Source organism: Pogonomyrmex barbatus, unplaced genomic scaffold, assembly GCF_055798465.1.
Source record: "Pogonomyrmex barbatus isolate J1 unplaced genomic scaffold, ASM5579846v1 scaffold4, whole genome shotgun sequence".
In the NCBI taxonomy this organism is placed as follows: Eukaryota; Metazoa; Arthropoda; class Insecta; order Hymenoptera; family Formicidae; genus Pogonomyrmex; species Pogonomyrmex barbatus.
In genome coordinates this window covers 7,306,817-7,329,756 of record NW_028297138.1, presented here as the reverse complement: position 1 = coordinate 7,329,756, position 22,940 = coordinate 7,306,817, and the positions used below count along the sequence as shown (strand labels likewise).

General features: G+C 43.1%; 1 protein-coding gene across 3 annotated transcripts in view; it reads right to left on the bottom strand.

Moving 5' to 3' along the window:
* LOC105425728 (defective proboscis extension response 14) overlaps nucleotides 1–22,940 on the bottom strand; it is a 119,675-nt gene that overhangs the window by 24,202 nt on the left and 72,533 nt on the right. For all 3 annotated transcript variants that reach the window (XM_089080879.1, XM_089080880.1, XM_089080881.1), the window contains exon 7: nucleotides 14,649–14,826. In XM_089080879.1, coding sequence (XP_088937005.1) covers nucleotides 14,649–14,826 — 178 coding nt within the window. The remainder of the gene's footprint in view (nucleotides 1–14,648; nucleotides 14,827–22,940) is intronic.

Sequence of the window (22,940 nt, the reverse complement as noted above, 5' to 3'; positions counted from 1 at the left end):
ACATGAATAATTATATACAGGCGGATAATTGCTCGGAGGGGGGGGGGGGGAACTTGCCGTGAGTTCCGATGTTCTTGTATAGAAGTCTCCATTACGCGCTAAATCTCTTGTATGCTCCAGCACACCCGAGATGTATCGCTTGTCTTTAGTTAAAGGCCCCGTTGTCGCCTCGACGGACCATTAGACTGACGTAGACACGTCGCGATTTCCTTGCATTATTAGCGATCTGGCACTCGGCGCGATTCACTTGAATGAATAATCTCGGAGCATCATCGCCCTCCATTCCGAACATAACACGTTCTTTGTAGCGCATCCCTGTCGCATCTAGATACTCTTTCCCCAATGTGAATAAACGTCGCAAAATAGCTCTAATGAACCTTGGCCGCCATTCCCATTTGCTTCGCTTTTTCCGTATCTTCCGATTACGCTTCATTGGCGCGTGTCCTTTATACGATTTCTTGATTTCCCGTCACTTGACTTTCTATTAGCGTCCCCTTGTTTCTCCAACATCGTTCCCAAAAGCAACAGCTTATGACAGTCGTAAAACTTTTGCCATCCAAAAAGATTCGTCTCGGCGTTTATCTGCGCGCGTAATCCCTTTTCCAGTTGAAGCAATCGCCATTTCCGCGTCTTGCCTTTCCACTTGCCTTTTTCCGTCCCGTTTTCTGACAGATCGGAAGTTTCATTTGCATATTACATCCGTTTACATGTCACAAACGATAACTTCCTGTCGAAACGATATACACTACCGGGTCTTTGTGAAACGTTATACCATCACATCGAACAAACCTCGGAATGTTTACAGCGGTAAATTAGCACCCGCATCAAGGGAGGTCAGCTTGTAAAGAAGAGGCTTACATTGTTCCTCCGCGTTGCACTTTGTGCAAATAGTTCGGTAAGCCACTATCCATTAAACGGTGTTTTCAAACCTCCTGCAGCGAGCAATTTTCCTATACTATGCCTGGTCATTTAACAAATCAATCGCGTTGCGAAAATTTGGACAAGATTTAAAGCCGCGCAAAACGGCATATTAGACCTTCGATCCTTTTAACGTTTGAAAAAAAATAGTCGTTTATTTTTTTTTTTATCGTTTAGTTTAGATTTAGTTTAGATCCAATTATCTCCGCTTGCGTGTCCATAAAAGCTTTTTGTTAATAACCGCAAACAGCACCGAAATATGATTGGTTCCGGCATTCACGCGACGTCGCGCATCATTTTTGTGTTACGAAAGACAAAATCGTCACATTTGTTTGCCACGAATCCGCAATGACCAGCACGGGGAGAAAATGGCAGCTTACGAGCGGAAGCAGCATCGAATTCCAAATGTTGTGCAAGTATATAGAATATATGTGCTGCGCGGCTTGGCGAGGATATTAGAAGTCTTTTGTATGCAACTCGATACGTATGCTCTCTACATGCGCCGTGGATATCGAAGTTTTCCCTTCCCGCTTCCGTCTTTTCGCATCCATCGATGTGTGCACAAAAGTGGTCGAGACAGAGACAGAGAGAGAGAGAGAGAGAGAGAGAGAGAGAGAGAGAGGGAGAGAAAGAATAGAAGCTGCGGCTGTAAATCGTTGCACATATTCAGATTATCCTCGACTCCGCGCGTTTATGACGAGCACATCCTATCGTGGCGGGAATTTTTCTGACCACACGTGCGACGAATTATCCTCACTCTTTTTTTCGTCCCGAAACGCACCTCCGTTCTGGCGGTTCCGTGTCGGGGCCGATAAAAGGGGTGACGACAGCTTGGACGACGAGCAAAATTGAAATATCGCGAACCGCGCCCGAGTACGCGCAAGAATAATAATTAATGCCACCGACTTTTATCGCCGCAGCGGAGAGAATAATTGAATCGTTAAGTGCGGCAGCCGTCGGACCGTCCGCTTTTCATCCCGATTGTAATGAGAAGAAAGCGATTTCTCATTCGGAGACACGCGTTATATCGCGCCAAGGAATCGTGCTACATACACAGAAAATGAAACATTTCGCCGTTAACATAATTTCCCAGACGCGCGTATACTATTTCCAATTATAAAATACTTTATAAGCAAATTTAATAGACGGAGAATTCTTCCGCGGTTTCCACTTTCGTTGATCGCCAGGGACTAACCATCTTTTTTCAGCCTTGCCTACTTTGATTGCCATACTTCAATTGAATTCGCGCTCTTTGGAGACGTCCGGTGCCACCGAAACGCAAAGGTCCAGAGAATATCTAAGAAAACAAGATATAGATATATATATATATATATATATATACCTCGACTTCTCTTCCAAAGCAATAAACTCGCTCGACTCCTCCTCGCGCGATGTCCACCCTTTGCCTTTGATCCCAACTTTTATTTCGCGAGAGAGTTTCCACCGTCGTTCGAACCGTTGGGTCAACTACGACGCCTAAAGTCGTAACAGTGCCGGAGAAATCTCTGCGAGAAATCGTGTCGTTATTCACAGTTGAAAGTCGAGGAAACAGTTAAAGCTCACCAAGCTCGAGATCCGGTTTCCCTCGTGTAGCGTAAAAATGAAATGAAGTCTGGTGTCACCTCATTAGAGCAACATAAAAAGATGGCAAAGGAGATGCGATACCGTTATCGAACTTGCGCCGGATATCCAACGATATATTTATATCTCGATCTTCCGCGAATGTGATCAACGTTCGCGACTTTTCGCCGGTCGCAGGTGGAAAAATCGGGGGAAGCGCATCGACGCGCTAAAATCAGATACATAATTTCTTTCGCAATAAAATAACGGAGAGCCTCTCGAAATATAAGAGGTTGAGCCCGTTCTTACATGCGGAAGAATATCTCGCGAAAACTTTGAATTATAGCCCATAAAAACTTTGCGAGCCCGGACGATTAAGTCGCCGCATAATATAGCGGTCGAGCTCTACGGAACCTCCGGTCTGCGCTACGCGAGAGAGTAGTACACGTATTCTACACGCGAAATATACCATTGTGTAAGTTATACTCATGTCCACTAAATGCTCCGCTCTTATACTCTCTCCTTCTCCCGCCCTTACATACGGAATAATTTATTTAAACTCTGACCGCAAAAGGATTAACAGTATTTCATTTCAGCAGAAAGAAAGACCTTTTTTTTCTATTCTCTCTGTATGTAATTAAACGGAGTACAGTATACATACACGGACTGTGGAATAATTTATGGAATGTTTTACGCAAACCCCCATCTCCGCGACGACGACTGCACATCGCTTTGCATGCTGAAAAGAAGATAGGTCGCTCCTCATCCCTTCGGATGACGCGGATATATTCTTATTCGTCTTTTATTATTTAGAAAAGGAATCAATTAAGTTTCTTCATTTAGAATTTCGATCACATTTGCGATATCCGCAACGCTACATCCGCTACGCGTAAGAAAAGAGAGGAGTATCGAGCGAAGGAATTAAACGTGAAACGGGCGCGGAAGGAAAAAACGAAACGGTTACCTGGATTATAATGCACACGTGGATGGCGCATAAAACAAATGGTCCGATAGCGCGGAAAGCAGCGCATTGTTTACGAACGGCATTAACGTCAGCGTGGCAACCGAAAATAATTAAGATACAAGCTCACAATCAGCCTCCTCTTCCCTCCCCTCTCCCCCACCCCCTCTTCTCTTCTCCGCCCTTCCGGAGCGCGTTCAGAAGTAGAATTAGCGTATTTCTCGGCTTAATCCGCGTGCTACCAGCCGGGAAAATTGTCTCCTACAAGTACGAGCGATTTCGATAAAGCGCCCCGTCAATTATGCGGCCCTTTTGTCGCGTTATCAGTGAAGAATCTCACGCCACTCCGTTGGAATACGCCGGACTGTTTCAAGTGGATTTGTTTGTTAGGCGTTTGTTAGGGTCGCCGTAGTTGAACGTGTCAGATATTTATCGAAGAGCACAAAGCATGAAAGCGCGCGCGCGCGCGCTTCTGTGAAAGGGAATGGGAACTGGAGCAGTTAGAATTTCTCTCTCGCGACATATTTTTCCGCTGTTCTTTCATTAAAGAGGGTTAAAAAAAAAAAAATACAGCGATAGGGTAAATGAAGTCCCTGGATTTGAAACCTCGTTAATGTCTCTGGCCGGTGGCACAAAGCCAGTTCTATTGTCCATGATGGATGGTTTTCATACTTCCTTCTCGTACTCTTTTAATAACGGCAGGGGGACAGAACAGCGCGCACAGCTAAATTACATATATTAAAAGTGCAGCGCGGACGCATAACTTGTTTTCCGCTGTACAGCATCCCACGTCCATCCGTCCATGTAACCGCGTTATAGTCGTCGTAATTTCAACAAAGAATTATGACGTATGCATTTTTCTTTACGCATAATGGTTGAATTAATTTATTACGCGGTCTCCTCTCTTTAACAAACGATCGCCGAGTCACGGATGGAAATATCAGAGAAGAAATTATGCACGATATCGTGCTCACGCCCTTTTTGCCAATCGCGATACTTTTTCATTCGATCCTTGAACTGACTCTGCTCAAAGATATCGCTTTCGCAGGTAATACTACCATTAAACCGTGCTTGATGAAGTCGCATGCGAGATCGCTACAAAGCCAAAGACCGCGGAAAAGGGCGATCGAGTGCACGGGAATCAGTGGATGCGCGGGCAGGAAGGCGGGCGGGGTGAAGATGGTGGAAAATCGACGATAGCAGGGTGAGGGGATAAATTGAGGCGAGGGGGAAACGAGTACCGCTTTAAGAGCTTTTAAGCCCGGCGTTAAGCCGGGATTTATTTCTGACCTGTTTACACCGGGGAAACAATTGACCCATGGCCCAGCGGTACCTAGGCCGGTCTCAAGTGTCTACTCCAAGCAGTCCAGACGCGACTCGTTCTATCTGACTAACGATCCCGGCATAGCGAATCACTCGCGAAAGAAACAGTTTTATTCCCGTTAAATGGACCCACTCGATGTCATTTTGGTTTAAAGCACGACGGACGAGTATCGCTTCGTGATGGGTCTAATTATTGGCGATCCGGGCGGTCCGTTAGATGGAACGCAACGCCGTGTTGTTGAAAAAAACGTTGCACGCAACCAATGTAAATTTACTCGCCGACTAATCCACCGGCGAGGTACGGAATTATCGCTTATAATCTCCGCGCGATATTTCGAATCTATCAGAGGGATGTTTATTGAACGGTTTCCCCCAGAGATTTCGGGGAAGAAAACAGAGAGGGAAGAAATACGGTTGAAGCTCTGCGTGCGATGACAATTCGGTTATCCCATTTGCATTGCTAAATTTAAACTTATTTCCATTGCTGTTGGTTGTAGATATGTGCCTTTATGTATGCATACGCATACATATAATGTCGTAGATTATAACTGAACGGTACGAGCGCTAACTACGCGACAGGTCGTATTCGGCATCTAATCTCATAGCTCATAGTTGCCTAATCTCGCTGTTGTCGCTGCCTGGTATACGCGAACTGCAATAAAACTTATCCCGCTGCAACCACACGGCCATAATGGCCGTTACGTTCTCGGTGTATCAAACTTTCTAAAGCAATGCGGCGCGATCGTGAGAGCGCGATTATTTCTCTAGAAAATAGCTGGAGCTTTCGTTGCCTCTATGAAGATATTTTATTGTTAAATAGTAAGGAGAAAGGTGGGAGGGAAAAACCTTTTACGAGAGAAGAAAGGCCTCTCTTACGCTGTGCCATCGACTCCTATAATTCGCGTATGTGGGTCGAGATAATAAAGCTTTATTTACGTGTGCGCGCGTACGAGCGTGCACGAACAAACACACGCGTGCGATCGGAAAACAAAGGCATGTAGATCGCGTGACAGCCGCGAAACGGTGCCCGCGGTGCAATATCACTTATCAGACATTTATCGCGAATATTTATGTCACTTAACAATCCAAAAGCAGCTCGTGTTTTTAACGCGGGAGATCAAATCACACGTCCAACGTCCGGACGGCAACTTTTTATTCGCACGGTGTCGGCGAAATTTATTTTGCCCCACGTCGGCGCTGACATTTGTATTTATATATCATCGCGCTCTTTCGGCGCGCGCGATGCAATAACAGCCTGTAAAAATCGCGCGGGCGAACCGAAACGAAATTTTGCGAATGGCCGCGTTAAACGTCCTTGACAGAAAGCGTGGCTCGATTGGAAATTCCATAGCCATTAATGGCTTAAAAGAACCCGTATGTTTCTATCCGTTCGACGCAATAATGGCCCGGCGTTACAGGCCACGATATCGTACACCGAGTCCAACGAGTTTACCATGGAATATCCACTACAATTTACAAAAGTTTTTCCCGCCGGGGGTAACTGTAACGACGCGCCGCGACGCTCGTGAATTTATCGAGCACCTGTTCTCCGACTGGAACTCGTAGCTCGTCTCGCGAGCTCGCTATAAATCTCGCCCTTACAGTTAGTATACGCGTTTGTCACAGATCACGTTGTCTGACTGCCGTACGCTGTTACGTGTCCCCGTGTAGGACAGACGCTCCTTGTCTCCTTTCTCCTTTCTCCCTTTCCCGCTTGCGAGGTCTCTCTTTAAATCTGTCAGCCGGGGGGCCAGGCTTCTACTGAAAATTCTAAGCACGGCGCTTCCTACCCCAGACGAAGGGCGGTTCCTTCGTATCCACTGTATTATCGGCAACGCGATCGTGCGTCTCGTCACGTAGGACGGTTAACCCTTGAAACGCCGTCTCGTCGAGGACCTGTTAGATTCGTTGAACGTCTTCGGGTAATTGCATGCGCGCACTAATCGCGATACAAGTCAACGAGAAATGCAGTTCGTTACGTAATCTTAAAGTCTATCGGACGCGCGTCCTAATAAAAAACAAAAAAGAAATTAGAGAAACGGAAGAATCAGGTAACGATCATCAATGCCAAAGAGAACCCGCGAATTAATTAACACGACATCTTGTAGAGGAGGAAGTGGAAATTCGCGATCGGATAAAACTCCAATTTAAGTGGACGCTCGAAATGTGCATCCCCGAGAAGGCATCTCTGCATAAAAGGCAGTTAAAACCAAGTGGCTGTGCTATCTGTTCAGCCAATCCCTACCCCTCCGTCCTTTCTCCTTCTCAGCGGCTTTATTCAAGACCCTACCGAAGATTCGCAATGCAACATTCGTAAAGGAGGCAAGAACTGGCGGAAACGTGTGCCTCCTTTCGCTCGACGAACTCGAATGGAAGGAAGCCGCGCCACGGAGAAGAACGAATAAGGGGGTTGGGACGTAACGGCGGCGGGACGGAAGGCACGCAGAAAAGGGTAGAAAAAGTCCAAAAGTACTCGACGTCGGTAGCGGAGTTTGCGTAAAGGGGTTTAGGTAAATTGAAAATGGAATTAAATTCCCTGGGCGCTGCTCGAGAGAGGATACACACGGTACGCCCGGAAAGTCGAGAGAGGAAAGATGTACTCGTTGTTTCCTTTTTTTTTCTCTCTTTCTCCTCCTCCTTTTTCCCCCCTGCTCCTTCCTTCTTTTTCCCACCTTTCTCCCTCCCCCCTTTCCCCTCCCCCTCCCCCCTGTCGCCCTGTCACTCCCTGTGCCTCCTTCGCACCCGTCGTTACTACACCCCCCCCCCCTCCCACGTGTCGTTCGCATGTTTCCACCCGTTCCATCTTTCGGAAGTCATCCGCGAACGTGCGATGCGAGTAAGGTACACAACGAGCTCACCCGGTGTAAATGGGGGTACGACGGCGGAGTACCCGTGTTCTTCCTGGTAAATACGCTCGCATAAATATACATATACGTATATGCTTTCAGCGACGAAATATGCACGTAAGTTACGGCGACACGAAGACAGAACTGCGCGTGAGAGAAAAATATTGGAGAAATCGACGTGACATGTTGTCGTCGCGCCGCTGCAGTCGCCCCGAACGGCGTTAAATCGCGATACTACCCGCCGACGGAAAATTGCACATTGCCGCGTTTACCTAACATAAAATTAAAATTAACGGTACTGGTCTCTACACTTTCCGAACCGCGCGAAATTCTCTCTTTTTCTCTCCTTTTTTTTTTTTTTTTTTTTTTTTTTCCCCCTCTACGATACCTGTGTTCGGAAAGTCATCGGATGGTCAATGTTTTACATTTAACGCGAAAATGCAAACGCGATTTTTCCGCACCTCGTTATTTCCACTTAAATATTCATCGAGTAATAAACTCTCGACTTAATATGCCAACGTTAAGAAAATCGATGATGGCAAAGCGCTTTATTCTGACTACATCATGATTAAACTGCGGTCCTTGCTGCATCATGCAAGGTATCGATCCGCTAAAATTCGTTGAGTAACGATCAATCAGACGGGCCTGACTTACGGCTATAGAAGGTAACACGTTTCCCGTGGCAAATCCTCTGGCAATGTTGAATTCAGGTCCATAATTGAATGCCGTATACAGTGACAGGAGATATCACAGTGAATATTCGGATGTATTTCGCGTTTCGCATAGGCGGTCAAGCCTGTAATCTTTTTAGATTCTATGATACTTCTGTTCACGTTCCATTTCCCCTCCTCTTATTCGCGAAAACGGGCCTGGCGTGATTGTGTGCGTGCGTGCGAAAATCTCTAAAAATTCATCCATTTCAATATTGCCAGGGACAGAGAAACGGGATCAAACACACAATGGCGGTACTTCGTTGACAACTCGATAACGCAATTAGTCAATAGGACTATGTAAATTTCGTTAATTGCCGCCTTCTGGAGAATTTCGGAAGGTAGTGACAGCCCGACTTCTCTCTCCCTGAGAAATTCCTGCTAATTCCGCGGGGACACAAAGAGCTTAAAATTAGCGCGAAATGCAGCGTGAATAATAATAATATTTTGCGAATAAGAAGAAGACACGTTTGTTAAAACTACATCGCATCTAATAATGCTCAGCATGGATGTTGAATGTTTCATTATATCTCAACGCTATCTTACAATAATTGGACGATGTAGGAAGAGCGCAAATCTTGTTCAAAGTATATCGTACGATAAACTCTTCCGTCGTAAAATAAACGCGCAGCTGAAAGACATGTACGAGGGCCGACATATCGCTGCGAGTGCATTTATACATTATGTCACAATACATTATAAATATAATTAATTGAGAGTCGCTTGCAAAACGGGACGGGGGAATAAAAGTAAAACCATGAATGTGTCATATGTTAATCAACGTCACCGCTCGAAAGCGCGTTAACGCGATTATACGCAGTGCAATTTAACCGCGCTGTAATTCGTTTATGGGAATTTGATAACGTGCAGGCGCGGGGCAAAACTTGTTCGGATTGGATTTTGTATTCCTCATTAAGCAACTTTGTATATCGATCGATCGCTACGCAACGCATGTATGCCTCTTGAAAAATGAAAGAGGTCACTCATCGCTTTGAAAAATGTATCGTTAAGTAAAAGATTAATCGCGCAGTTCGATGAAGTCATTAACATTATGACATGATAACCATACGCATTATTTACTCGTAATTTGCTAATCCTGTCGAGATCAATTAATCAACGTAATGTTTTTTAAATTGGATTCACAAACAATTTTCTGGACTGATTATGAAACGATAGAAAGAGTAATAAAAACAATTCACAATGTTTCTTTATTATTCACGATTTTCCGAAATTGGAAAAAGAGCATAATGGACATTCGCAATATTGTTAGAAACCACTTTGTGAGAAAAAAAATATTGTTAATTACTTTGGAATCTTGCCAAAAGTACAAAAACATTTTTCGTTACGCATGGTTTGTTGGAATAATAACTATTAATATATCCGCGTAAGGACAATATTGTAATTAACAATATACGTAAATTAACTTAAATATTCATACATTTACCGATAGTGAAACAAGATAAATCTATTCGCATCAAAAATCGATGCAAAGACATTTTACGTTTAATACGAAACAAAGTTTTAAAAAACTTGCTGTTTTGCATAATGATATCTCAATGCAAAAACGATACACGTAAAAGAGTAAATACAAAATCATATATTATAATAGCGTGGTAAAATAATATGGCATATTTTATATTGTTCTCATCTCTATGACTATATAAATCTGTACTTAAACGGTTAATTTACATATTACGAACACACATTACACATTACACATTACGAACACGGCACACGGTGTATTCTCTGGCATATATTAACGTTACGCAAGTTGTTTTTCATATCTATCGGATATTCATACATCGTAGTGTGCGGTGTATCGCATTACATATGTAGTCACATGGAATTAAATCCATTACGCTGGCTTAATTATTTTATTAGTGGCGGTCGCGGTAAATGAGATCCGCGAGAGATATTTCCCCGTTATTTCTATATATTACGAACCGTTCCGTTAGCGAAATGCATGTTTTTTTTTTTTTATCTGGAAAATAAGATCATAACATTTTATTACAAGTGTTATGAATATTCATTTCATGTTCTCATTAATGGCTCATTGCGCCGCGAATGATCTGCCAACATGAAAATACGATACCGCGTGATGCGGAGTAAGAAAAACAAGCAGGGGGAGCCGACGTTACTGCCAAGGACTATCCATAAAAATGCAAAAGAGGATGCATAACAATTCCAATAAACACCGCCTTTAATGAGAAGCAGGACTAACTTTAGGGAAACGCCTGCTCCCCCTTAACCGCACTTTGTGGAAAAGTTTTATAAAATTATGGAAAAGTTTGCGGCGCCGTTAATTATCACCTGGGGACGAGAGCGTCGTCACAATCTGATAAATTTATAACCTTTTTAACCGGTCATGGCCTCGGGAAATCATCTGGAATTAAATATCACATCGATGAACGAAATGTATCGTTGAAATATGCGTGCATAAGATTTAATAATCTTAAAAAGGAGCATGTTTCGCGATGAAATACGGTCGGAAGAAAATGTGTCCGTGCAATTGTCACAACGACCGGTGGTTCGTAACTTTCTTTTATCATTTTACTTTTACCTTGAAAACCGGTAAATTCAACGCGTACACGTGAGATTTATTTTCATTTTTCAGAGGAAATCTTCTTATATTTGAACGCAACGTGGAATATGATCGTGGAAAATATCGCGGCAACTTAAAAGTTATATCACGCCGATGGACGCTAACAAGAAAAAAACTTCGTGAACACGCAGTATTTATTTATAACATATTCCGCGCAATCACCTCTATTTTGTTGCGGAACCGCAACGCGTTTTGCGAGATGCATATACAATCCACTCTGGGTAGAGACCATGAAGAAGTCATCTCGTAAGTTTCATAAAAGTTTACGGTAGACGCAAACTTTTGATCGGAAGCTCGGCCCGTATACATCCCGTTCACTCTGCTCTTGTTTAATTTTGAAGATAAGCGATTATTAAACCGTGATAACAAATTCTATTTTGCTATTCGCCCCTCTCTCTCTCTCTCTCTCTCTCTCTCTCTCTCTCTCTCTCTCCCCCTTAAATTATTTTCTTGGCATTTCATATTAAATCCGTAGGAAAATTTCACAGTTATTATTTTAGAGGTTATTATTTATTGAAGCAGTTCCGCAATGTTTTACGAGATGTTAACAAATGAAAACATGCAACTGCTGCAGATACGAGTGCAGTTGTGCGCTATGTTTTCTTTAAATCTTTCAGATATTGCACAGAAGGCCGGGTAATAATATCGACATTTCGGCGGCGTTATTTCGGAAAGAGGGTAACAAAAAATCGTGACCGGAATAGAATTTTGAAATATGGGGCCTATTTTATCGCGGACACTGATATAAAAAAAAAAAAAAAAAAAAAAAAAGGGAACACCACGGTGTCCCCCTTGTTGCCATGAAATATTTGCCGCCGTGAGTTCGGCGTGTACGGCCGATAAAACAAAATCCGATTAAATGCTTTGTTTTCGTCACGCTTTTTTTCCACGCTACGACGCCGGTCGCGCCCATGTCCTAATTGATTTGCCGAGTAATGGATCAGCCCGCACGTATCACTATTACGAACGAGCATCGGGGCGCCGACCAATGATACGATACCATTGTAGTCGACATTGCAATATATATTTCTGCTCTATATTTATCGGCGCTCTTAACAATGTATTAACTCGAAATCCATTGTTAAGCTGATAAAAGAAAAGCTTTATCTCGATTTTCGCCACTCTCCTATTGCCAAAGAAAATAGAAAAGAATTATCGATTTCATAAAGCTCCAACATTTTCACAAACATTTCCCGATATTGATTGAGCTATCGCGGAATCGCAGTTACATGTAACATTAAATCACTAAAAGCAACATTAATTAATAGTTAATATCAATTGACATCAAAATGTGGTATCGACCGTGACAGCTGTATTAATTTCTTTGCAGATACGAGATTAAAAATAAATTATTTAAATTTATTGCATTGATATTTCACACGGCTGGACAAATCTGAGATGATATATCGCCCCGATATATTGACACGACAACACGATAATCGGTGTGATTTCAGCGATCTGTTTGCGCGACGCTTAAGAACTTTTCTAATTGCACGTCGTTACTAAGAAGTGATATTTCGCGCCGTGATATTTCGTTGTTATCGACTTCTCCTCGAGACCAAAATTGCTTGATTATGTTGAGCTTAGCATCGCGCGCTAGCGATGCATCCTCGAGGCGTGCACTCATGGACTTGACCAACTTAGGGGAACGCCCAAGGTGAAGAGTAATAGACAGGAGGTCGGCGTGCTATATACGAGGTACTAGAGAGTACAGTGAAGTGTAACACACTACGTGTAGGAGAACATAATAACGTTATACTGCTAACTAACTTCACCGACGTACTGCCTTCTATATCAGCCTCGCGTATCCTTAGTCGTTTAACGTTTAGCCAGTGAGAGTTTTCGCATCAACAAGTAGATAGAAGTGGAAAATTATAAAATTAGATGGGATAAGAAGGTAACGTAATAAGAAACTAATATACCTAAGTTTAAGGTGTGATACGACCAATGGTAAGCAAAAACTTCATTACGTTGCGAAAGCGCAGGCTGTAATAATTTAGCCAATAATTACGGTTACGTCGTGAAGATTATGTCGTAAATAGCGTAAAGTTTGATTAATTTTCCCCGCGTCTATGTACGTTTATAATCTATGGAACACCTGTGAAAACGTTTTCAGGGTATAGCGAGCGCAACTTGCAAGACACGATGTATGTGATACAGCCTTTTCATAATGGTTCATCAAGTGAGGAAAGCCGATGCATGCCATTATGGGATCCACTGAGCCAGTAATCACGATAGACGACGACGCGATCGAACATCGTTTATTTGCAGAGCTGCATTTGACGCGTTCGGTTTAACGATCTCGCAAAATGTCTCTCGGAGGGCAATCAAAGTGTAATAGAATGTGTTCAATAAATTGCACGCGCATTCTACATGCCGTCCTAATGCCGATATTTATACCATATCGTTCGCGTAATAGGGAGAATAGAAATAGTTGTTATGTCTTATGGACCGCGCGTTTACAGACGTAATTTTGACTTACAATTGCAATCTTGCGAAAAATTCTTAAAAAAGAAGTACTATTTGAATCGTATAATATTTTCGCCAACATTTAATTAATAATTTTCAGAGATATAAAATTTCTGAAAACAAAGTTATTAAGAATGATGGAATATAATGTTTTCCTGAACGCAAAATTTATCCACATATATTGATATTGATCTAATTTTTATCGAATATAATATCATTACTTTAGATTAAAAAAAAAAAGAATTTAGAGAGAGAAAAAAGATTTTAGAAGAATATTAACATACTTAGAATTTTTAGTTAACAATTTGAAAACGTAAATGTGTTATTGATGCACTTAATCAATAAATTTTATTAGACTAAAATTACCGAAGGTCCTTTTTAATTGTTCTAACCTAATTCTACAGCTAATTTCAACTAATCGATCTAATTTCTGTTAATCGTACCCGCGGCCTCGCCTGTGATTGAAAGTTTTGTATGTTTTATTCAAAGCCCGCTGCCTGCGTTTGGCACAAGCAACGAGCTCGTTCATCATGTGTCGGCCCGCTATAATCGAGCGTTTTCGAGGCCGATTAAATTGTCAACAGTTCACCTGGTGCCTCGCCGCATCCTTTCTTTCACCTGCAATATCGATCGCAATATTGCTAATTTCTCGTAGATTTTTTAAACGTACGCTATTATATCGCACGGACTGTCAAGTGCGACGTCAACCAGCCGATCATAGCCAAAACAAACGAAGCAGGTGCAGCGAACCGTCAGACAAAGGGAATATATTGCCGCATATCTGAGAAAAATTCGAAATTGTTTTATCGATGAACCGCTGATTGAAAAATCGTTCTACGAAACCGACAACATCAAATACTGTCTGAAACTGCTGTTTGAAATTCACGAATGCTGTCATATCTATAACCAATTAGGTCACACACGGCAGAAGCCTGCCGCAACCCGTTGACCGTTTACCCGGGAACTTTAATGGAGGCCTTTCAAAATTCACCGGGCGTACCATTCTTTGTCGGGGCAATTAGAATACCTGCCTATGCAGGCTGCATAAACTATCGAATTCTCGTCGACCAAATTACCCAGAATGTTAACCAGCTATATTTAGGCGCAACGCCGTTACGTTGCACGTCAAACGAATGGCGCATAACGACGAATACAAATCAAGATCCGATACTTTCCTACGATAGTTACGAACAATTTACGTCGCTATTTGTAAAAAGGCGCACCTAGTACCGGGAATATCGTGTCGTCTGTAGCCTTACCTGATGCCACCACGGGTTGTGTCGTAATTTAACGTACGAGATCCGTGTCGCCACGTGACATAGCCAGTGGGTTGCGGTATATTGCTGACTACACACTTCAGCTCTATTGTACTACCTGCTTTGTAGAACTTGTCACCGGCCGTAGCGCCATGTTCATCCACTATTTCCACCTTCGGCACTGCACAGAAATTCATTAAATCTGAGTTATTTCGCATTATTCATACCTCGTAGTAAAGTAGATACGATACGATAGATAGATTTCGATACCAAAAGCGAATAGCGGCACGCAATAAATAGATATCAGGCAAATTGGGGAAGCGAGAGACGTTTAAAGTGGGACAAAGCTGGTAGTGCCTTTCCAATTTATTCGCGAAAACGCGTGTTTCAGCGAAATTCACGCGATTCGCCAACATATGCCAACGCGCAGATTGAACGATCTCACTTTCGTAAGTGCTCGACTCAAAGATCAAAGTGGCGCGGCATCATTGGACGCGCGAGCAAATGAAGCTCCGGGGATCGAACGGGAGGCGAGCATTAGTTGCGGTCTCCGAAGCGAAGTCGCGCTTAATTACTGTCGTAAAGCAACGATTTCTCGTTGCTTTTCCTTTTAGTGCCCGTCGCTCGTGTTTCGATCACGTGTAGACGATATATACGTCTGATTGAACCACGGAAATTTACATCGTTCAGGGATTTTCGCTTCGTTCGATGCGAAACAATCATTTCCGATCAGGAGGCAAATAAAAGAGAAAGTGAATAACGGCACGGGATGGAAAGTGAGCATTCCTCGCAAAATTATTACGCGCGGACTGTCGTAGATTGTTCTTTCGAACGAATTTTCACTCGCGGTGAAATGACGCGTAATATGGATAATGAATATGCGATTAATTGCACCTGTTTTATGTACGGTGTTACAAAGATAAGAGCTTCGGCAAACAAACGGCGGCGTGACCTATCTACAATCAACTATACAACGGAACCGAACTAACAAATGGTTCGCCTCTGACGCAACAAAGAAAAATAACGGAAAATTCGGAATTGAAATTGAAGAAGGGAAGAATGGAGAACGGCTGGAGAAACGATTTTTAGAAATTCATTAGACCAACGAGTTTTTTAATCACGAGGCGAGCGGTACACGTGGAATAATAATAAGACAAACGTTCCTGTATTACGTTCCTCTGCGAAAGGCGATATGATTCCGGACGCGAAAAAGAAACGGGAGAAAAAGGAACGGAAAAATGGAAAGGAAGGGGGAAGATGAAGATACGGAAAATACGGAAAAAAAACAAGGAACAGCAGGGTGACAATTGCTACGAGGAGAAAGACGAACGAACCAACTATAAATACCAGACGAACAATCGGAGAAGCCTTTGGTTCCGTGACGTCAGCTAATCAAAGCCTTGGCAGACTTGATTCCACGTCGACCCCGCTGCCCGCGCCCTTACCCGTCCCGTCCTCACCCCCGTCCTTCCATCGCCGGTCAAACAATGCCTGACAGCGGCAAACTTTCGAAACGTCCATTTAGGAAAAACTCCATTTGCACCCAAATGAAGGCCACTGACTGGTCCCTCTCTTCGCGTCCGCGTCTCTGTCCCTCTTTCTTCCCTACAATTCAACGCTTCGCTCGCGCGGCCCGATGTCGCTTGCCATTCTATATCATTCGGACAATGCTCGCACATCGTTATAGCACCGAGCTCGCTCTCATCCGGCCGACGTATCTACGTTAACTATTCGCTATTGTGTCCCTCATCATTACTAACCGCTTTCCTATCTCTTCCCTCCTCCCCCTCCCCCATTACTATGAAACTCGGGGGACGCCCGTTGAGAAATAAAAAAAAAATAACCCGTTAGACCGAAACAACCAAGAACAAAGCTTTCCAGGATTTTTTTTCTCTCTCTCTCTCTTTTTTTTTTTTTTTGGATAACGGAAACAGGAGCCGTTTGGCCGGCTCGTTCTCGATTTATTCATTTTTGCTTCTTTATTTATCGAGTTACCAGTCTCGCGTCTCCCTTGCGGTCAGTATACTCCGGATACATCCTTTGAGGGTGACTTGTAGCGCGCGTCCTTTGAGAGTTTGCTTTCTTTCGCGTGACTCTCTCGTAACGTCGCTATATGCTCTTTGCTCTTTCTCCACGCTGTTTTTGCACGATGCAAAAAGAAATGTTCGTTACTCTATCTCTCTCCTTCTTCCGTCGCTTTTAACCCGACTTTAGCCCACTGACAGGAGTTCGAGGAGAAAGAAATTTGATCGAATCAAAGGAATACGGTACGAGGAATGTTTGGATTATTTAAAGTCGACGCGTTCTTTAGCCATTGCGTAATCTCTTCCATTCGCAACTTTCGCAGAAACATCTCGCAAAATTGCAATAAATGTATTATCGGTGCGGTAAATGCACTCTTAAACTTTAGATAATATGTATCAGCGCGGGAAAGTTTTCTAGCATATATTATATATTTATAACTGTATAAAACTAGAACGTTGATGTTTAAATTACGGGATTTAAACAATGAAAATAAATATATGTATTCTGTATGACCAAATGAAAAAGTTACCGTACTCGCGGCCGTAGAAAATACTGCTTCCGCCAACATAATTACACAATGTTCGTTTGATATTTTAACATAAAATAGATTTGCTCGTTAAACGTATAATGAAAAAAAATGACTAAAATATTGTTTTATTACCTTATTAAGTAATTGTATTTTTTCAAAAATTTTTCGATATTAATCCAACGATGTATTCTTTAAATGAGTTTCAATGTTCAAACGTTACGTTATAATTAAATTTCAGATCAAACAAATAGACGCGAATATGCATGAATGACTAACTTTGCAAAGCAATGCAAGCACTGCGATTTCATTCGCGTTTGTTCGCGCTCATTTGCTCGAGCTACACCGAATACCTTCGATTTAATGTAAGTAACGCTACACCAAATACCTGTTTCCCGTATATTAATTAACTATTCATCGGTACATTAGCGAATTCTTAATGGAGCTCGCCGTATCCACGTCCAACTCAAACCGCGTTCTTACGATTTAAACTATCTTTCGTCCCAAAAGCCCATTGCGCTAAGGGTGACTCCGAATAATTATATCACAGCGATGATATGATAAAGCAATGAGATTAACGCATTTCACGGACATTTCGACGAGACGCTCTCTGTATTTTGCGTCCCGAGGGGGAGTGTCCCTTGTGCGCCCAAACGGCCGCGTGCAATTACAAGCAGGCACTTTGAACACGAGACCCATCGTTGGTACGTGGTTTATGGTGAGCGGTACGACATGCTCGACAAAATTACCACGGACGAGGAAACGAAGGAATATATATATATATATATATATATATGTATACGTGCCGCAGCCCGCAAAAGAAACCGGAGAAACGAAGGGATATATTCGCACGAGCGAAGCCGAGTAGCGTCGGAAAGTTTGACGCGAAACTCGAGATGTATCAGGATTTCCTATAGGGAAACTGCAGCGAGCAACCAATCTCAAGTTTACGCGTCTAACTTTTACCTTCTCGCGGATATATATCTTGCCCGCATACGTCGTTCGGGCGTACGTTATCAGAAATCACTGAAACGTTAATGCGATCTAAGACATGGTACGACGACCAGATAGGCGATATATACCGAAATAATATTTAAGTTTCACGTTCACGAGTCGTATCGTAGATTTTTATTACGATTTTATTACGACACGATGGAAGAAATAATTTAATAAACTTTGATAAAATACGGTTAATGAATCGCGAATGAAAATTCAGTTGATTAAATTGGACTTACCTTTTCAAAATTATTTCTTTGAAAATCTTCAAAGAGCGGAATCATGCTACATTCCAATTAAGATAGATTCTTCAACTGATATACTTTGATATATTACTTTGATAAATCAAGAGCCTGTTAGATCTGCGAAGATACGTTTGACACATCTTAATTATCTTAATGCAGTTTATTAAAGCAATGTAACCCGTTTGCGATTAGATTCTCGGGGGCGCGAAATCCGAAACATGTCAGTCGCGACGAACAGCGGATTGCAGCGTTACTGGCTAACGCTGGAAAATGACGGAAACAGTCTTTTCCTATCAACCCCCGAGTGACACGTGCGCGACGTAGCGCGACCTCGAAACATGAATTTAGGAGCGTGACAAACGCGAGGCGGGCAGAAGCAGGACGCACACGTGCATCCGGGCGAAGGTCTACACACGTGTTCCCCCAGGGGGAAACAACGGGTACATATGCACGCGGGAGGACCCGGGGTCACGCGTGTATGCATATGCATCCCCCGAACCCTCTGCCTGCGCGAGCGGCGAGATTGTGAGCAGTATGCATGGGAATCACGTTGTTGATGTACGAGTAGAGCGGCGCCGTATATGGCATATGCCGCCGCGCCGTTCTACGGCACGGCGCCGTTTCCCGACCTCAGCCCTCTCAGCCCTCAGCCCTCAGCCAGCCCTCAGCCAGCCCTCAACCCCGGCGCGGCGCAGCGTGGCGCGGCCTCGCCGCATCGCGCTGGCGCTTCCACCACCCGCAGCCCCCGCGGTAGTCTTACGAGCCCCGCTATTTGCGAGGGGGGGGGGAGGGGGGGAACATTCCCGCAGCATTTTACAACGAGTATAAACCACCAGCTGTTCACCCCCCCCCGCCCCCGACCGAAACCGTTGGGATTCGAACCGCATCACCCTAAAATAATTCTCTCCATCGTTTTTTGTTTCCGTCCGTCGCGTTGTTTTCTCCTTTTGCGCATCGCGCTATCCCTCCCTCGGCCCCGGCCGCGTGCTATCTTTTTCCTCCGTTTTCTCTCCATTCACCTGTCCCTTTGCCGATATATATGTATATATATATATATATATATATATATATATATATATATATACATACTCGTCGATTACGCCGCGTGCCATCGCGTGCTCGGTGTCCAATACCCGAAGTTGGCTGCCTCTCGCCTTTGTGTTACGCCGCGCCATAATGGACAGACAAATTGCTCTGTTTAGCCGCGGGACAGAAACGAACGTGACTGCACGACAGAGTTAATGTTCTTCGTGAACGTCAGAAAAGAGGCGTATCTAATTAAACCCGTTGTTTGTTTAAACAATGACAAATGCGTCCGCATAATGTCCCGCGACGGCGACTATTTAATATACGCTTTTATCCCCTATCGCCCGATCACGTATAAAGTAATATTATTACATTTTCGTAAAAATATTCGAACGTGAAATATAAATATAAATTCCGGCGTGTTAATTATCGTATTGCGTAATACTATTGTACGCTGAAGCGATAATAAATTAATTATTCTGTATTATATGTATATTCGTTAGACTCTCTAGCAAGGGTCAGAGGCCGCTTTGCTGGCGGCGGCGCACATTTTCACAGCCCGTGAAATAGTCCGTATTCTAAATTATTATTCGCGCGGCGAATTAACATACAACTATATTACGAAAGTAGTGATACTGCGAATTGACTTCTACCAGGTGAGACGTACGTATCCGTAGCGTCAAGAGCTTTTAATTAAAATATGGAGATCAGAGCGCAAAGCCGGCCATTGTGGCTTCGAGTGGGGCTGCAATAATAACAGATAATATATTGCTCGTGAAAAGCCGCTGTAACTGGCTCTTTGAAACAATGAATTCAAATCCGAGACTCGTTACCGTTGGCGGAACAATAACGTCTAAAATCCACGACGTCCGCGACGATTGCCAAAGCTATATTTATCGCCAATATTATCCTACACCTTTTTCCCGATGGCTAATGCGCTTATTACATTCATATGCGCGTACGGGGGCGGGGGCGGGGCGTTTTATCCTCACCGGACGTCTCGAATCCTCGTATATTTCGTATATTTCGTATACGCGAGGCACATCCGCGACGTTCAATTCGCTCAATTCGTTTTATGTATCGTCGTGTATAAATCGTGTACGCGTGATCTCCGCGCATTTTAACAGCGCCGTTAATCAAACAGATAATCTTAACCGTATTTCGCCCGCGTCGCCCGCTATATCAAACAAGTCATCGTATGATTTTTATTGGAATTTTACGCCCCGGTTATTACAGATGGCTGTATCGTGACGCTCGAACGCGCCGAGGCTCGTAGGGTACCATGAAAGAAACCAGATCAAATAATTACGTTCGCACGAGTGAGAGGTTTACTCAACGATTCTTCCTTTTCGATCTTCATCAAAAATCCCGCGATTTTTTCCGCGTCTCTCTCTCTCTCTCTCTCTCTCTCTCTCTCTCTCTCTCTCTCTCTCGTAGTGCGGTGTTTTACGCGCTACTAAACGCGCACGCACGCTCGGAATACGTCCTCTCATTAGCCTACTCTGACTCGGTCTAGTTAACTGATTGGTTTGTCAGTCATCTCGATTTCACGCTTCGCGGGATCTGATGGCTGGCGTGTCCTTGCACTGTGGCATTAACGGATATTGCGTATCAATACGTTTCGATGTAGACGCAAATACTCGCATCCTTTCGTCGTTCGGTTTCGAATGGGCGTCGTCTCAATTGGCGAGGATGCGCGATCGCAAGCACAAACGGATTCGGACTGTTCGGAGCACATTTTCTCGGATCAGGGAGGCAAGCTTTACTTAAACGTAGTATTATTCAGTAAACCACAGGGATTTCGCGGCTCAAGGATAATAACGCTTAACTTCGAGCGATGGAATCGATCCTTCGACCCTGATACGCAAAAACCCCTCCTTTATTGATTTATTCCTCCTCGGAGTCTTTAACTTATTCTTTTTGTCTGCTCATTCCTCCTATTCTTCCGCGTACCGCGTACTTTTTTTCGAAGATTTTTCTCTGTTAATGTAACTTTAGCCATTTTAATCTCTTGAGAAAACAGCTTAACAATACACGTTACCAGAACTGTAAATAATCGTAATATATCATGATAAGTTCGATATGTGTATTATCCGCCGCTATAATAATACCGTTTTATTCCCCATAAAATTTAAACTCCATGGATGTGTCTCTCTAAATGTGGAGAAATGCACTTTAAGCGCGTACGCAAACGGAAACTAGGAGCGCAAAGAGAAAGAAAAAGTACGAAGGCAAAAGAATAAAACTGGGAGACAAGCCGCAAAAGAAGGGAGAAAGGTTGCGTTTTATGGGAGAACATATAAATTCCTATTCCGAGTCCCTGAGAGAACCCGGCAAGAAAAGGAGATGACTTTATCGATCGTTTCTAAAGCTTACCATTATCTAGATACGGTTGGCTGATGTTTTAGCGAACAGAAAAAATTCCCGGCGAATTTAACCGACCCAAAGATCGGATGGTAGCACCCATCAAGCAAAGCCGCTACTTTCTTTATCCGATAAGAGGAAATTGAAGCTTAATCGGGAACATCGCTTGCGCGCGTATCTGTACAATAAACGTATTTCTCTTGTCCCCCCGCAATAGCTGTCATTAATATAATACAATTTGAAAATCGATACCTAAAAGACGACATTTATACAGCTTCCTCGTACAGCGTAACCTACGATTCACATAATTTCGAGATAAACTCTATAATAAATGACAAATATTTCGTTATTACGTACGAGTAGTGAAAAGCGACGATACAGTGTTGAACAAAGGACCATCCTTTACGAAAGTGCATATAGCAGTAATATATGGAATCCCGATGCGAAAATAACGCGTCCCATCTTCGAATCGATTCTAACGCGAAGCTTAGCTCGGCTCAATCGCATATGATAACAGTCTATTGTTTCATTCCATTGTATGCATCTAACAATGCGGCATGTGCTTGACCGCTGTGCCGAACGCTACTAAGCTGTGGCAATCTGTCACATACTTGGGCTGTCAACACCTCAGGCATTAAATGATTTATTCGGGCGCTAACTATTGTATGTGTCAAGAGTTCTATAGCAATAGCGCGAATAGTACGAATTAGTATTGATTCAGATCATCACAGATTATTACATATCATTTAAACGACATATTCGTCGCCACATAATGACAATGCGAGTTGACACAGAGTGGAATAAAATAACATAATCGAATGAGAGAAATATTGAACATGAAACTATTTAATCCCGACCCTTCCAATCATCACAGTAGCGTTTCTCCATTTAATTAGACGCAAATTACACAGGAGATGACTAAGTGCTATTCATATGCGAGGGTAATCGATTGCTGATAGCGTGACGAATAATCCATGTATTGGAAGTACGCACAAACCTCGGGCAAATGAGAGCGTAAAATATGATGTTCACAAAACCGAATATTATTGGGAAATAAGCCAAGCGCGTTCTAGTGGAATATTATTTACGCTTGCAAATGATACTTTGACTAGT